Raw genomic sequence first — 16,003 nt, 5'->3', positions numbered from 1 at the left:
GCACTCCAGCCCCCAGAGGGCTGAAGGGAGAGGGGCACCTCAAACAGACCTCACTAACCCTGCCTCTCTTCTTTCCCTCCGGCAGAACCAGAGGGGTCGGGGGCAGGCCCTGCCAGCACAGGCACCCCCAGCCTCCTGCGGGGCAAGAGGGGAGGACTCGCAGCCAACTACCAGATCGTGGCCCCCAGGAGCCGCAACGAGAGAGGCTGAGGGCGGGGGCGGCCCTAGGGGCAGACCAGGCCAGGCTTCCCTTCCCAGCCTGGACTTGGCCAACTGCCTCCAGGGACCGCCCAGCCATATTTATTCATGTCCTCAGGGTCCCTTCTGCCACCTAGGCCTTCGGGATGGGCAAGTATTCGTCCCAACTCCCTGGCTCCCTGTGCAAGCCTAATATGAAGCTGAGAAGGGACAGGGGCCTAAGAGAGAGGGGCAGCCCAGGCAAGAGATAAGGCCTCACTCAGGGCCCTGGGCCTCTGTCCCCCTCTCGGAAGTAGGACAGGAAGAGGTGACTGGTTCGAGGCTTCTGTCTTCTCATCAGCCACCCAGGCATCTGGGCCTGGAGGGGCTGAAGGGAGCTGGAGTTCTCCTGGGCCCTTGGCACAAGCAGGGCTTGTCACCCCCTCGTCCCCAGCCAAACCTTGGGGAGCCCACTGCACCCCTCCTCTCCTTGATTTCTGGTGCTGGGTCCGAACCCTGAGCTCAGCTGACAGGACGCTGGGGATTCCTTGTATAGGCCCTGCCCCATGAGCCCCCAGTCTCTCCCATGTCCCAGGTGGGGGTTGAGGCATGGAGAGGGAGGGGCCCCCTGGAGGTAGAGGTGTCCAGCCAATAAAGGCCCCCAGTCTGATGTCCCACTGGCCTGGTCTCAGTGTGTGCTTAGATGGGGAATAGCTGGGCAGGGCCGGGAGCCCCTTCCCTCTTCTCGGCGGCCATTCCTGCCCACACGCAATGTCGGGGGCTGAGCAGGCAGGGGGGCCAGTGCATCTCCACACCTCAAGGAGCTGTTCTCCTGTGATGGATCCTTCCTTCACTGCTTGTTCATTCATTCATCCCCCCTGCTGCCAACACAGAAGAGTCCGACACAACGGCTGCATCCACAGAGGTCCAGCTTGAAAAATGAACTGGTTTTTATTCTAAACAGTACCGGGGTGGGGAGCCGGAGGGGCCTCTTCTGAACCACACTGCCACCCTTGGCAAACAGGGCTGGGCTCAAGCTACCCACCAACGGGCCAAGCCTCTTGTCACCCAAGGGCCTGCATGGGCTAGGGAGGACCAGGACCCTCAGGGTGAGCGGGCCCGCCCCTCCCTTGAGTCACCAGGGCCTCGGTGCCCACCTCCCCCGCAACCAGCAGTGACACGGCACCCTCCACTCGGCCTGTGGCTGCCAGGGCCACCACTGCCTGTTCTGTGGGGAAGCCCATGCGCTCCAGCTGCTGCAGCCTGTGGGATGGGGGGGGTAAGGAGGGGGACAGGGAGGCAATGTCAGGGCCACCTCCAGCCCCTGCACCAGGGGACCCCCACCCTCCCACCCCCCCGCCTTACCGCAGAGAGGAGACGGATGACTTGGGCAGCCGGAGTGGGCTCTCGGGACGCTGCCCCTCGAGGAGTGAGGCCTCGATCCCCTCCTGCAGCAGCTGCTCATCCAGGGCTGCCCACAGTGGGGTCCCTGGGGGGAAGGTGAGCCCGGCCCAGGCCAGGCCCACCTCTGAGGAGCCCTCCCAGGCTGGCTGCACAGGCCCCAGGCCTGGCGGGAGCAGGGCTGAGCCTTCACTGAGGGCCCAGAGGCTAGGGGAGGCCATGTAAGGAGGTCCGGGGGTGGGAGGCCTGGAGGGGCAGAAGCAGAAGAGGGCCTGACTGCCAGCGCCTGCCACAGCTGCCATGAGGGGTGTCTTCAGCACTGTGCTCACCTCACTCCGGCAGGATGGGTGAGCGGCAGCTCAGCCGGGATGCCTGGGGTAGGAAGGAGTCGGAGCGGCCAGCCCCCAGCCAGTGCCCTGCACAAGACGCCCTCCTGTAGTGCTTGCAGCCGCCGCTCTGACAGCTCCAGCCACCGGAAGGCCCCTGCTGCATCTGTCTGCCCAGGGCAGGGCGGCTGGTCAAGGAGAACCCAAGCCAGCCGGGGTGGGGGATGCAGGGGAGCCCACACTGCATGCCAGGGCCCGGGCTGTGTGTGCCAGCCATTCCCCGGTCTTTCCTCACTGCAGCCTGGCAAGAGATGTCTCCTCAATGTCTCCTCACCCTAATCAGCACTTGGGGAAAAGCGGAGGCTCTCGGGAAAGGAACCTGCCAGAAGCTACTCAGCCAGTAAGAGGTGGAGCCAGGTGTGTGCCTCCCCCGTCCCCCGCCCCCACACCTGCTCTGTTCCCAGAGCCCCCTGAGACTGCTCAGGTCTGACTCAAGGCCCACCCTGGGGCCCACTGACACTCCCCCGTAGCCCTCAGCCATGGCGGCATACTCCCCATGACAGGATTCTGCCAGGCCAGGCAGCTGGTGTCCCCAGGCCTTAAAAAACCCCAGAGGGAGGTCGGCCTGTGCCCACTCTTCTCTTCAAAGGCACCGTTTCCCCCAAGAGGCATCAAGCATCTTTGGAGCAAAAGTCTGTATTTAATGCACCACCAGGCATAGGTGTTCCCCATTTCAGTGCTGACCCCCAGGCTCACTCCCAGCCTGGCCTCACACTTCCTGCCCGGCCAGCTCTTTTTCACTTCTCTTCCCCTGAACCCCTTATCCCGCATATCACATCATCACATCGTAGCTCAGATGCCTCCCTCACTGGGGAGAGCCAGTTTGGGTGCCTGCTTGGGTCACCTCAGCCCTCCTGGGCCCTCCTTTAGATGGTAGTTGGCAGTTGGCACCTCCCCCTGGACATTGGCCCTGAGGCCACCCCCTGCCCCCGCCCCGGAGCCTGGCTAGAGAACCCGGGGATGCTCCCAGAATGTGTCCACGCACACTGTCCGGCATCGTTGGGCCTGACCCTCTTGCACCATTTCCCTCCCAGGCATCCTGGGGGGTGGGAGGGCCCAGCCACAGATCCCACATGTCGACACGGGCCCTGAGCCCCAGCAAAGGATACAGGCCAGGCCGGCAAGAAGGCCGCAGAAGAGCTGCAGGAAGGGCGGCTCGGAGCTGAGCAGTGGTGTCAAGGCCAGCAGGAGCCATGGCAGGAGCCACGGTGGCAGGACCCCCTGGGGCTGGCGAGGGTGGTGACCCTGCCCTGCCAGCATGGCCAGGTGGACAGGCATGTAGCCGCAGCCGCCAGCTGCACTGGACACCCCAAGGCCCGCCAGCAGCACCCCCATGAGCCCAGCAGCCAGGGCGAGCAGGGCAGAGGCATGCAGGAACCGCAGAGTTCCCAGGTGGCACTCCTGCCACCAGCCCAGAGTGGGCAGGAGCAGCAGGCTCAGGAGCAGGCCAGGTAGGGCCGTGTGACCCAAGGCATGGGTCAGCAGCCGGTGTGCTGGGAGAGAGAAGGAGCTTACATGCGGGTCAGCAGCCCTAACCCCCAGTGCTGGCCCAGGTGGTGATCACACTGCTACAGGACACTGCTAAGCCAGCCTCCTCACCCCGGGAACCACTGTCTGCCCACTGCCAGCACTTCAATCACTCGTGAAGGGGAACGAGGGCTTCCACAAGCTGTGGCTGCTCCCCTGCTGTGTTAACCAGAGCAAGTCGGGCCAGGCCCACCACTCAGTCTTCTCAAGAGCAACCCAACTATGGGCAACTCATTTAACGTCTGCTAGGAAACGACCATGCAGCTGGGGTCACTCCTTAAACTCCCAGGACCTCCTCAACATTCTCATACTAAGCTGAAAGCCTGAGTTCTTATTTTAAGGGAAAGACACCAAGAAGGAAAGCTGTCTGAAAAGAATTCCTACTTACACGCTCCCAGCCCCTCTGCCTGGGTGCTCTGCCCTCCCTTCCAGGCTCCAGATGAGCTGGGCACGCTCTTGTCCAAGGCCACGCTTCCCCCGGCCCTGGATCCTATCCCTGCTTGACTGGTGCAGGACCCATGGTGCTCCTGCGGACTGGTCTCAGGCCCTAGAGCAAGTCTCCTGCCTCCTCAAAGACCCAAGGGGCCAGCCCTCACCCTGCCAAGGGTCCAGCAGCAGCTCGGGGGCCAGGGTAAGGCTGGGCCCAGCCCCCACCAGCCACAGGCTGCCCAGCAGCAGCATCAGGACGGAGGAGGCAAGAGGCAGCGCCAGGGACGGTAGGCTGAGGGGACCTTGGGCACGCATAACGTGGCTGAAGGTGTCAAGGGTGGTCCTGAGGCCGTGTGCTAGAGGTGAAGAAAAATAACACAGTTATTACTGCAATTTTTATCCAACCCCTTTCAACGACCCTCCTGATGGCCCCATTTTACAGTAGAAACAAGCTGGAGAGGCAGGCCCAGCAACTCCACCACAGAGCAGGTCAGATCCTAACCATGTGCTTAGCCATCTCGCCATCTTGCCATCCCAGCTGCCTGTGCATGTGAGCATGGGGAGAGGCCAAGCCAAAAAGGGCTCTGAAGAAAGGCCTAGGGTGGGAGGCGCAAGGCCAGTGAAGATGAACTACGGCTCCGGACTCCCAGAAGGAGGGGTACAACACCCCAGGGCAAACTCAGGGCCATCTCCAGCTTTCCTCTGCCTCTCTCTTCCCTTGGGTTGGAGACGGGCCACCTTCCTCTCTCCTCCCAGACTTAGAGCTCTAGGTGGGCTCTGCTGCCCCTGATGGAGTGGATGAGGCCAGCCAACGGGCAGGCGTATTAGGAAGGGAATGAGGCAGAAGAGCTGGAAGGGGGCAGGAATCCCACACTCTGAAGGCATACAAAGTGACACTGGACAGAGTCATCCCCTTCTTCTAGCTCTGAACACAACCCCTCTCGCCCTAGCCTCCCCCCTTTCACAGGAAAGTTCTAATATCCCCTCCACTTCTTCCTGATGTGCCTCCCTGGACAAGTTTTCCACCCTCTGAGCCTCTCCTTCCTCATCTATAAAATGGGGATTAAGAAAATCCTCTCCCCATAGGATGAGAAAAAGGAATGGAATAAGGCAGGGCCCAGCCCACAGCTCCTGTTCAATAAACTGTAGCCATCCCACTAACTGTGGGAGGCAGAGGAGCCACTAGATAGCCCTACCAGGGGACGCCTCAACATGGAAGCAGCTGCTCCAGGCTAGCTGGGTCAAGCTCTGGCCCACAGGGCAAAGGACTTGAAACCTCTTCAGCCGTGGCCAAGCCTGTGTCAAGACTCCCAGTGACCAGATTTCATGATGCAAGAGGCAGGCTCTCAGAGAGACAAGACTTTTCATCTGCTCCCTTGCCATGGGCAACCTCAGCATCAAAACCCACCTGTCAGTTTCCCGCTGGAAAAATGTAGAAAGCTCCTCCGCCTGCAATGTGCCTCAGTCCATCTCTCCAATAGGCAAGCTCCTACTAACCCCCTTGAAGCCCAGTTCAAATGCCCCATCCCCTGCTTTGTGGATGTTATCCTATCTAGTAAGCACAGCCTGTCTTTCTTCCCCGGCAAGTAGTCTAGGCAGATGGCAGGTGGGAGCGCCCTCCTCTTACTCATCCCCAATTCTCTGTATGTGTTCACTGAAAGAGAGACTCTAGCTTGGCTCCAGGTGTAAGGAACATTTTTGACTCCATACATTTGTGAAAGATTTGGGTGAGCCCTAACCTTCCTTGGGCCTGGGCACCTGCCTGGGGAGACTAGATTGTGTCCAGGAAGGCAGACAGGTGCCAGCCATGCCCAAAGCCAAGACACCCACTGAGAGCCTCCTCTTGCACCCTCAAAACCACCCACCCATGGGTACTTTCCAGAGCTGAAGGACTTGCCCATGGACAAACAGAACTGGAACTGGAACCCTCTGGGCTTCAGTCTCTTCAACAATAAAATGGGGCTGTGCACCATCAGGCCCGCCTACCTTACTGGGAAGCTCAGAGGACAGAATGAAAAGACAAGGATGGGGTAGATTCTTCCGAGAGTGGGGATCCCACGGTACTGGTCGAACTCAGCTTTATGACTTTAGGAAAAGTACCCCAATTCCTTGGGCCTCAGTTTCTCCTTCTGTAAAAACAAGGGTATTGGATGGGGGATTAAGATTAAAGGGCCTTCTCAACCTTGACCGTTGATGGGGGGAGGGGTTCTCGGGATCCGGAGCTACGTTAGGGGCCTCCCATCTACCCCACCCGCCTCGGCCCCCTCCCCCTCCGGCCCAGGCCACGTGTCGGGGGTACTCACTGCAGAGCGTGCCCCCCGCCCCCGGAATGCCATGTGGGGCCCCTGGCTGGGAGTCGGGACTCCAGCTTCCCGGCGAGGCCCGAAAGCCCGGACCCCATTCTGCCTGCACTTGGGCGCGTGACCCCAGCCGAGCCGGCGCGCCACCCCACCCATCCCCCCTTCCTCGCCGCCTCCCGCCCGCCGCCCGCCGATTAGTCAGCAGTTGTTCTAGGCCCGGGTCCCTTCCCCCAGCCCTCCCGCCGGCCTCCGTGTCCCTTCAAGGCAGACTCTTCAGAGACGGTCCCTAGAGCCAGCGGGCGAAACCATTCCGGAGAGCTTAGCTTTGTACGGAGAATCTCCCCGTCTTGAAATCAATACCCGCTCACCCGCCGCTCCGGACCCTTTGGTGCTATTTTGGCCCGCACGTCATGTCCAGCGCTCTTTAGAGAGCATTAGGACAAGAGCTGCGGGCGAGAAGGACGAGAAAGCTGTGGTTCATCCCTCCTTCCCTCACCCCCGTGGCCTGCCCCGGTGGTAGCGCCCGAGGTTGCGGGTTTCGCGCCTGCGCAGTGCGGCGCCTAGAGGGAAAGCGAGAGGGAGACGGACGTTGAGAGAACGAGAAGGAAGGAGAGAAAATGGCGTCCACGGGTGAGTGTGGTGGAACCGCTGTCGCGCCGGCGACAGCCGGGACACCCAAATCAGGGGCCGCTCGTCTCTAGGGGTGGCCGGGACAACTGAATGGAGCTGCCGAGAAGGGTGTGAGGTACCCGCCGCGGCCCGACGAGCTCGAGGGCCCTCGTTCTTCTCCCCTCCCCCCACCGGGAAGGCCGGTTCTGGAACCTTCCGGCGCCCCCGGCGCGCGAGGTGCATGCGGCGGCGGGGGCGCGCGGACCCTGCCGTGGTCTCCATTGTGTGGCAGCCGGCAGGCCCCGCGCACCCGGGCACCCGCCACGTGGGCGGGGCCTGCGGCCTCCCGGGCCCCGCGTGGGGGTTGGGGGAGGGCGCGGCAAGGCCTGGAGCCCGACACCCCTAAACCTGGAGGTGGGGGAGGGTCGATGGCTGCTGGAGAAGCAGCAGAAACGCCGCTTCTCCAACCACCCCCCCACCATTTCCAGGGACGCGACTCAAGCCGGAGGGGAGAAAAGCAAATAAACAAAAAAGGCTTCGTGGGTTTGTGAGCCGAGGGGTGCCGACCTATGAGCGGGCGCCCCGTAATAGGCCTGGTCGGCTGGGGCGTCCGGTGCAGCCGAGCTGTTCTCTCGGCGGATTCCAGCCCCAAACCGAACTTCTGCCTGACTGGGTTTTGGGTGGAATGTGCTTCCCCAATCGCCCCCCCCCCGCCGGCTTCTTCGTTATTACTCTTATTAATCCCACCTCCTTTCTTCTCCAAAAAGCAATTAAGTGCTTCCCAGGGCCATTTTTCAGCAAACGCCGAGGGAGATCCGTTTTATAATAAGACCAGCCCGGATAGCGAGGCCCAAATACCTACGCGAGAAAATTCTGGCCTCTTTGACCTAGGAGAAACAAAAGGCCCGAGTCGGCGTTTGAATTACGCTTAAGCAATCGTCTCGCAAGTTTATTTTCCTACGTTAAGCCGGTAGCCTTGTTTATTTCGTGGACTGATAGGAGAGACAGAAAGGGGACGCATGTTGTACTTTGAAAGAAAGCCCGGGATGGGAGCTCAAATGTGATAATTTAGGGTGGTCTCGTTTACGCGAGTTGTTTAACCTTGTAGCGTAGACATCACTTTGTAGTTCGCAGCCTGTTTGTGCACTAACCTGCGGTTATTGGTAGGGTGGGGCGCTTTTGGGGTGGGGGGGCTCTGGGGGTATTCTTAAGCTACCTACCAGGACTTAGAAGCTTTGGGAGAAGTCGGGGGAAGAGAAAAGCTCTGGGTCTTTCAGAGATTAGATTTGAAACGGGTCGAGAATCCAGCAACTTAAAGATAATTTAAGGCTCCCTGAGCTGTGTGATCAGTAAAACAGGCAGGTAAATGCTGGCTGTTAGTGCTAGGGTTCAGAATGCCCCTATAAGAGAGGACTCTGAAATACCACAATCCAAGACACATCCTGGTGGGAAGTGTTTTCTACAGAGCCTTTTCCACCTTCCTCTTCCTTGCAGTGTTTGAATTTTTGTAAGGGGGAATGTTACTCTCCTTTCCTGTTGAAGCGTGGGAAGTCAAAATGTGTACAGTGAAATTTTTGCATGGCTGGACATGCCAGTTTCTTGGTTTACTTTGCTCAAATTGTTTATCGGAAACCTCCATATATTATAGTAGAATTACAGTTGTGTTTTACATAGACACACAGTAGTATGCCAGCTGGAGACTTATGCTTATCTGGACTTTGGTTTCCTTTCCTTCAAAATGGAGGTGTGAGGCTAGATCTTTTAAGAGCTTTTTGAGCCCTTAACCTCTTGACCTTACAGCGAAGCTTTTGGTTTCCACAAATTGCCCCATACTGATTTTAACTCTCTAGGTAGCTTGAAGCTCTAAATCTCTACTGTTTTTAAAGCATCTAAATGCCACTATTTTAGGTCAAGATAGATGGTTTTTCTTCTCATGTATATTACATATAGGAGAGTAGAGTATTTGTCCAGTCTAACAAAGAATTACAATGCAAACTCCCAAGTCACCAAGAAGAGAATGTTGCCAGCATTTTAGAGGCCCCCTGGATTACAGCCCTTGCTTCTCCATCTGTCCTTTATTTTTAGTGAGGTCTTCAACGGCACAGTTAGGGGTTAAAAACAAAGCATAACTGCTAAAAAATCTGACCATTGTGTAATGAATATTTTTGACGCCATACATTTGTGAGTTGTAGGTAGTTAACATAGGTAGATAACGTAAGTTTTCAGGAAACAAGTTTGTTCCCTCCTTTAGCCCACCATGGGACTAAATGGGTTGCTTTCTCACTGATCTGAGATCATTTGTTGTTCCGTATCAGCTTTGCCAGTTTTCTGTTTTACATAACTGTTAGCGTGTAAAAGTCCTCTTGCAAAGTTGAACTTCCATGTCAGCAATTTAGAATCATTTCTCACATGAGACACCTCAGCAAAACGTAGGTTGAAATGTTTTATTTTTGATGCATCATTTGTTTTGTAAATGCCACATGGAAGAAGTGATTTGCATTTATTTTTTATGTGCTGCATAGAAAGCATGAGTTGTGCTACTGAAAATGCCTTACGGTTTAACCTTAAACTGCTGTAGGATTGATTGTCTTGAATCAATGTGTTCATTACACAAAACCTTTAGGCAGTTGATTTGATGTTGATGAATCAGGGTTCTGAGTTAAGGATGTACAGAGGAAGTAAAGTAGTTAAGGTAAAGAGGTAGAAAGGTGATCCTACTTTGAAAGATGGATTCATCACAATGCTCTCTGGTCAGGTGGACTGTGAGGCAGGCTTTGGATAGTGTGGGGGTAGGAACTTCTCCGTGAAGAGCTGAGGCGTCCATTGCAGCTTTCAAATGAGGGGCTACTTTCTTTCTTTTTTTTTTTTTTTTAAGATTTTATTTATTTATTTGACAGAGATCACAAGTAGGCAGAGAGGCAGGCAGAGAGAGAGAGGAGGAAGCAGGCTCCCTGCTGAGCAGAGAGCCTGATGCGGGACTCGATCCCAGCACCCTGAGATCATGACCTGAGCCGAAGGCAGCGGCTTAACCCACTGAGCCACCCAGGCGCCCCAAGGGGCTACTTTCTGATTGGAAAAGAAAGGACCCTTTTGTTCAGTACTAATAGCAGTACTCTTTTCTAGCATAGAATAAGATATGTATTTCTTGTGGAGAGCAAAGCATTGGGCAGAACTTTTAAAAATACTTGTTTAAAGGGGCGCCTGGGTGGCTCTGGGTTAAAGCCTCTGCCTTCTGCTCAGGTCATGGTCCCAGGGTCCTGGGATGGAGCCCTGCATCGGGCTCTCTGCTCAGCAGGGGGCCTGCTTCCTCCTCTCTCTCTGCCTGCCTCTCTGCCTACTTGTGATCTCTGTCAAATAAATAAATATTTTTTTAAAAAATACTTATTTAAAATATGTATTTAGTTCAGAAGTGCTGTGAAAACTTCTTAATCATTTTAGTTTCTATTTGTTTTCACTACTTTTATAGACCCCTCAGTGGACCAGTTTTTTGTCCCTTTTTGTGTGTTTGTACATTCCTATGAAAAGAGAAAGGAAAGATTAGAGAGAAGCGAAGTAAAGTTGTGGGCTTTTTTTTTTTTCTTGAGTTGAAATCATTGTGAATTTTTAAAAGTTGATGTTACCTAAAACCATATTACTCCCAAAAAGATTACATGCTTTCTTCTCTGCCAGTAATCAGGCTTCTGTCTTAACTCTGCTGTGATTTTTATCATGTCTAGCTTTTGACTTACTCTAGAAATTTAGCCCTGATACAGTCAGGAAAGCCTTTGAAATACTGACTTGAGATGATGGCTTTTGCCCCTCCATGTATGTCACAGCTCTGCTGTGGAATTATGGTTAGAGAGGGAGTGATAGAAAAACTAGGTTTTGGGGAGATGCAGCTGCTATTGTAACCAGTCTGATGTTAAACACTGTAATATTGTGGCATGCCTCGTTTTTATATGAAGGTAAAACTTCTGTTTGTGTTGGTTCATCTTGTTTTCTGTTAATCTCAGGATGATGATCTTGTATTTGAAATGACAGCCTGCAGTTAAGGTGGGGGGGTTGTGGTCATGGGAACCTTTAAAGTATCTGCCAGATCAGCTGATCTTGACCTCATTAGCTGGCACTGTATTTCAAACTTTCTGAATTTAACTGGCTTAGACTCATATTTTGGTTTGGTGTTAAGGGAGAAGACATACTTATTTGGATCTGTGTTGGCCTGTACTTCCTGTCTATGAACAGTTTAAAGAATTTATCTTCCTCCACCTGAATTCTTCCTCCCTCTATTTTTTCCTTCTTCTTGTCTCTGCTGACTTCACATTATTTTCTCTTCTCGTTTTCTCTAGATTACAGTACATACAGCCAAGCTGCAGCCCAGCAGGGGTAAGTCAGTCTCTTGTAACTGTACTTTGGGTGTGATTGGTTATAATGTTTTTAGAGTACCAAGCCTCCTGGAGTTGTAGAGGACTTTTTAATGGAATCTGAATGCTCTGTATTCAGTTCTTGCATTTAATTTCTTTTACAGCTACAGTGCATACACCGCCCAACCCACTCAAGGATATGCACAGACCACCCAGGTAATCTTTAAGATATTTGGATGTGGTTATATCCCAAAACAAAGTATTTCTGTCATCCATTAAAACAACAGCTAGTACAGCTCTTTTTTAAAAATCAGGTACTAGGAAAGTATAATGTGCTTATAATCATTAAAGTACTCAGGTGTTTTATACTTCACAGTGGGAGTGCCATTATAAATGACACCGTCCCCAAATTGGGAGTTGCTAGCTCTCCACACCTTTCTAGTATCATTTCTCAAGTTAAGTGCCCTGCTCAGTAGTTAGTTGGTCCTTTGCATATTGTATTATGTTTAAATTAATTGAATTTAGTTTTATAGTAGTTCTGCAAAAGAAGGTGTTATTAGGACATTTTGCAAACGAAAAAATTGCAGCACAAAGAGAGGTCATTTGCCAGTGGCCACATAGTAAATGACAGGGTCATCTCTATATGGCTGCCTAGCTACAGAACTTCTGAGCCCTTTCCAGTACATGAGTTTGTGTTTAAAAGCCTAGGCCAACAGATTCTAGAAATTAGCATCCTTGTTCTCAAGACCACTTCGAATTCTGAAATGGTCAGTGACATAAAATGGATACTAATAACTGCCATTGAAATATTCTAGGACAGAAGATGTGTGATGGCTCTGACAGGTCTTACATAACTGGTCATTCAGATCTAGAATGTGATCATGCTAATAGCTGGAAGAATACCTCATTCCTTGCCAGATTACTGATGTCCAAGTTCAAAAGACAGTTTTTGATGTTAACCTTAAGGAGACTGCAGTGTTCTGGTTCATTTTCTTCAAAGTGGTGTAAATTTTTAAGTATTAAGGTCAAGCTGAAAATCTGGTTTTCAAACTAACAGATTTTAATCCCATTTTCCTTTTCTTTCTCTTGGTTCGTTTTGTCTTCCTAACACTCATCTCCAGTTGCTAAAAACGGTGCTACGCTAAGTGCTGGCAATTACACACCTGTTCCGTTATTGCCCATCCCTTGAGAGTGTCTTGTTAATCTCCTGTATAGTTAACTGAGAGTTTGCCTCATTATCTCAGGAACTTTTTTGTCGTTAAGTTTATAAAAATACAAGTGGATTAGGTAAGGGAAAGCAAGCATTCATGATACTGTGATCACTTGCCTGTTTTTTACAATGTTTACTAGAAAGCAGTAGTTCTGGCTTTGATTCTTCCAATTTAGAGACTTAGAAATAAGTCGATTTTTTTTTTTAAACTAAAATACAAGGTTTATATATGAACTTGCATCCATTTTTCTTTGAGCAGGCATATGGGCAGCAAAGTTATGGAACCTATGGACAGCCCACTGATGTCAGCTATACCCAAGCTCAGACCACTGCTACCTATGGGCAGACCGCCTATGCAACTTCTTATGGACAGCCTCCTGCTGGTAAGGCCTGCCTTGGAGAGACTTTTAGATCATAGCCACTGGGGTGTTTGCTAAGAATCTTGTTACGTATGTCCTCAGGTGTATATTCTTTTCCATACCTTGGCATCTGAGGATCCTTTATTCCCATTCCCTTATAGTCTTCTGAAGCATTTCTGAAAGAATGTGGGTGGGATAATTTCCTTTTAAGTATTTCAGTCAGTGTATCGAATAATCTTAAAACAAAATGGAGAATATGTAAAAGATTGTGCTAATGGTAATACTGGGTAAGAATGAGCCTTCTTAAAGTGAGCTGCTTAAAATCAAACTGATTTTCACATCTGTTTGCTTCATCTGATAGTGTACCCTCTACTTTTTGTTTTGTGCTTTCCACAGTAGAAGGGACCAGTACAGGTTTGACTATCCTGCTCATTCTTGCATGGGAAATGCTTTTCATCTTGTCTAACCTTGTAATGTTGACCCTTTAGGTGTTTTCATCTGTTTAACCCTCAAACTTTCTAACATCACACACAACAAGGTGCTAATGGGAAATTGCTTCAGGTGCCATTCACAGATCCATGTTCTTTTCTTTTTGTGATTTTGGGAGAGGTTTTGCTTTATTTTACATTATTTTGTGTCAGGCCTTAATAATAGATGTTCACTTTCCCAAAGGTATTTCAGATGACTATTTCCCAGCTGATTGCCCCCTATTCCCTGAAGGATAGCTTGCATGAGTAGATTTATTTAGTGGAACAGACCGCCACCCTGCATGTAATGTTTGTCTCTTGGTTGGTTTCCAGTCCAGATACATTTTATTTTTTGTTTTAAATGTTAATGAATTATTTTAATTCATAGTGTGTGTTAAAGAACAGCATTCCGGGGAGCTAAAAGATAAACTATTCTGAGAATTAGAATAAATTGTATCTTTATACTAGGATTGAGTGGAGTATGTGAAAAACTTAAAAGAATTTTTATGTTTAGTGCTGCTGTGTAACATTTTTAGAAACCCTTCCTTCTTCCTATCTACCCATTCTTTTCTTTATTATTAGAAGGGAATATTGAATACAAAAGTCTTAAAAACGTAAGAACTCTTATTTTCAAACTATTTTCAATTCCCTAAGTTACACGTCAACTTATCTCAGAGTCTTTAGTAGGGGAAAAATCTGTATCTGTAATTTATGTCCTTGAGTGACGGTGTCCTGGATTAGATGGGCAGTATTTCCTAATCTGTGTAGCTAATGCATATCTCAAATAGGATAGGAACTCTTTACACTTCTGCTGGTGTTAGCTGCAGCTGAAGGAAAAGCTGGAGCTAGAACTACACAGTTTGGATTTTTAGCACAGAATTTTGAAATTGTGAGACTGAACTTTACATGTTCAAACTATTTTAATTTTTTATAGATTATGATTGATATATAATAGGAGGTTGAGGTATACAGCCTAATGATCCCATATTTGTTTATGTTGTGAAATGATTACCACAGAAAATCTAGTTAACATCCATTGGCCCACACAGTTAACAAACTTTCTCTTGCAGTGAGAACATCCAAGGTCTATTCTCTTATCACCTTTAAAATACACAATACAGTTTATTAACTATAATCACCATGCTGTAGGTTACATCCCTGAATATTATTTTGCAACCAGAACTTTGTAGTTTTTGACCACCTTCCCTCATTTTTTTTTTTAAGGTTTTATTTCTTTATTTTGACAGAGTATGCACAAGCAGGGGGAGTGGCAGGGAGAGGGAGAGGGAGAAGCAGGCTCCCTGCTAAGCAGGGACCTTGACCTGGGGCTGGGTCCCAGACCCTGGGATCATGACCTGAGCCAAAGGCAGACACTTAACTGACTGAGCCCCAAAGCACCCCAGCTTTCCCTCATTTTTAAAAATAAGTATCATTTGAAGATAAATAATACAGCTTAGATTAAGCCTTTGGCATTTCTAGATCATTTTATACGAATATGATAAAGTCACTTATAGGAAACACAGGGTCTTCTAGGTTCTTTAGAGTCCTGTATTCTTATTGTCATTAATTGAACAAATCCCACTGTGAGCACACAAACATAGGACATTCTGATACAGAAATCAGTGACTTTGATGAGCAAGAGACTGCACTTAATAAGGACTGTTTTATGGATTTTATAGTTTATGAAGAACCATACATATCTCCCTTAATGCTCCCATCGACCTTTGGAGTGTAGAGACTGGGATTAAACCGGATGGGCAAAGTGAGGCTGAACCAAAAACTAAGTTAGGACTCTCAGAGTTAGTAAGTGGCTTCAAGCACACATTTTTCCTTCCTTCATGTAGTCTTTACACATAAAAGTAATTGGATAATTATTGAGCAGAATGTAGGAAAAAACCCTTTTCTCCTAATGGAATTTTTAAAATTAGGCTTTAAGAGAAAGTGGCCATATAAATTCTCATTTCATTAGTTAGAATAGAAACTTTAGTTTTTACTGTTCAAGTTAAAACAAAAATTTTGGTTGATTTGTGTAATGTTTACTACCTTTTTCCTTAAAGTCATCAGCACAGAGTAGATGTGTTGTCTTTTGCCATTGGTCTTTTTTATTTTCATTAAATCATTTTGCTCTGTTAATTTTTGCTCATTTGCCTGGCCGTTTGTGTGGGTACTAGAGATTAATTAAAGATTATTAATTAACCCAGTGTCTATTACCGTAATCTTTAGCACTCCAAGGCTCTAACAGTTACTGTATAGTTTTATAATATTGGTTATTTCCCCGATCAGTCTTTGTTGTTGCTGTTGTTTTTAATTGCCCTTGTGAATCTTATAGATGGTCTTGTCATCATGTAGGGGAAAAAAATCTGTGTAGGAGTAATGGGGTAGGTGGAATTAGATTCCAGTTAAATTTAAATAAATGAGTGCTTTATATGGTTGACATTAGGACTCCGCAAAGCACTTTTATTTATTTATTTTTAAAGATTTTATTTATTCGACAGAGATCACAAGTAGGCAGAGGGATGTCGGGAGAAGCAGGCTCTCTGTCGAGCAGAGAGCCCGATGCGGGGCTTGATCCTAGGACCCTGAGATCATGACCTGAGCTGAGGGCAGGGCAGAGGCTTAACCCATTGAGCCACCCAGGTGCCCCTGCAAAGCACTTTTAAATTAAATAAACAGATGGATGACTTGCAAACTCAAAAAACTTCATTGCTTGAGGTTCTCTGTTTTGTGCATTATGCTTTCTTACATATTTCAGCCTAGCAGTTTGAGAAGGAAATTACTGTCTTTGTGTATTAGTTTTA

The 16,003-nt window shown here is 49.7% G+C and overlaps 3 protein-coding genes across 18 annotated transcripts in view; 2 read left to right on the top strand and 1 right to left on the bottom strand.

Moving 5' to 3' along the window:
* Nucleotides 1–851, top strand: part of EMID1 (EMI domain containing 1) — a 44,642-nt gene extending 43,791 nt beyond the window's left edge. For 5 of the 8 annotated variants that reach the window (XM_032311393.1, XM_032311389.1, XM_032311394.1 and 2 more), the window contains one exon: nt 86–322. In XM_032311393.1, coding sequence (XP_032167284.1) covers nt 86–210 — 125 coding nt within the window. In that variant the 3' untranslated portion in view covers nt 211–322. Of the gene's footprint in view, nt 1–85 lie in introns of all 8 variants that reach the window. The other 3 variants (XM_032311392.1, XM_032311388.1, XR_004278283.1) reach the window with 2 other exon arrangements.
* Nucleotides 852–1,089: 238 nt separating this feature from the next.
* Nucleotides 1,090–6,782, bottom strand: RHBDD3 (rhomboid domain containing 3). 5 transcript variants are annotated; one of them, XM_032311385.1, is made up of 7 exons: nt 6,717–6,782; nt 5,907–6,049; nt 4,088–4,276; nt 3,074–3,457; nt 1,908–2,070; nt 1,543–1,824; nt 1,090–1,440 (listed from the first exon to the last, which is right to left on the bottom strand). In XM_032311385.1, exons 3-7 carry the CDS (start codon nt 4,233–4,235, stop codon nt 1,263–1,265), a joined length of 1,155 nt encoding a protein of 384 aa, XP_032167276.1. In that variant the 5' UTR covers nt 4,236–4,276; nt 5,907–6,049; nt 6,717–6,782; the 3' UTR covers nt 1,090–1,262. The 5 variants fall into 5 exon arrangements, with proteins under 5 accessions (XP_032167276.1, XP_032167278.1, XP_032167275.1 ...); XM_032311387.1 differs by lacking the exon at nt 6,717–6,782 and adding an exon at nt 6,589–6,703; XM_032311384.1 differs by lacking the exon at nt 6,717–6,782 and adding an exon at nt 6,224–6,423.
* The window catches only part of EWSR1 (EWS RNA binding protein 1), a 30,257-nt gene continuing 21,015 nt past the window's right edge, over nt 6,762–16,003 (top strand). For 3 of the 5 annotated variants that reach the window (XM_032311380.1, XM_032311379.1, XM_032311381.1), the window contains exons 1-4: nt 6,762–6,850; nt 11,155–11,191; nt 11,334–11,385; nt 12,639–12,762. In XM_032311380.1, the coding sequence (XP_032167271.1) occupies nt 6,838–6,850; nt 11,155–11,191; nt 11,334–11,385; nt 12,639–12,762 (226 nt within the window). In that variant the 5' untranslated portion in view covers nt 6,762–6,837. Of the gene's footprint in view, nt 6,851–11,154; nt 11,192–11,333; nt 11,386–12,638; nt 12,763–13,134; nt 13,153–16,003 lie in introns of all 5 variants that reach the window. The other 2 variants (XM_032311378.1, XM_032311377.1) reach the window with 1 other exon arrangement.

This window comes from Mustela erminea, chromosome 13 (assembly GCF_009829155.1).
Source record: "Mustela erminea isolate mMusErm1 chromosome 13, mMusErm1.Pri, whole genome shotgun sequence".
NCBI lineage: Eukaryota > Metazoa > Chordata > Mammalia > Carnivora > Mustelidae > Mustela > Mustela erminea.
Note: the sequence above shows the minus strand (reverse complement) of the source record. Positions and strands in the feature narration are given on the sequence as shown.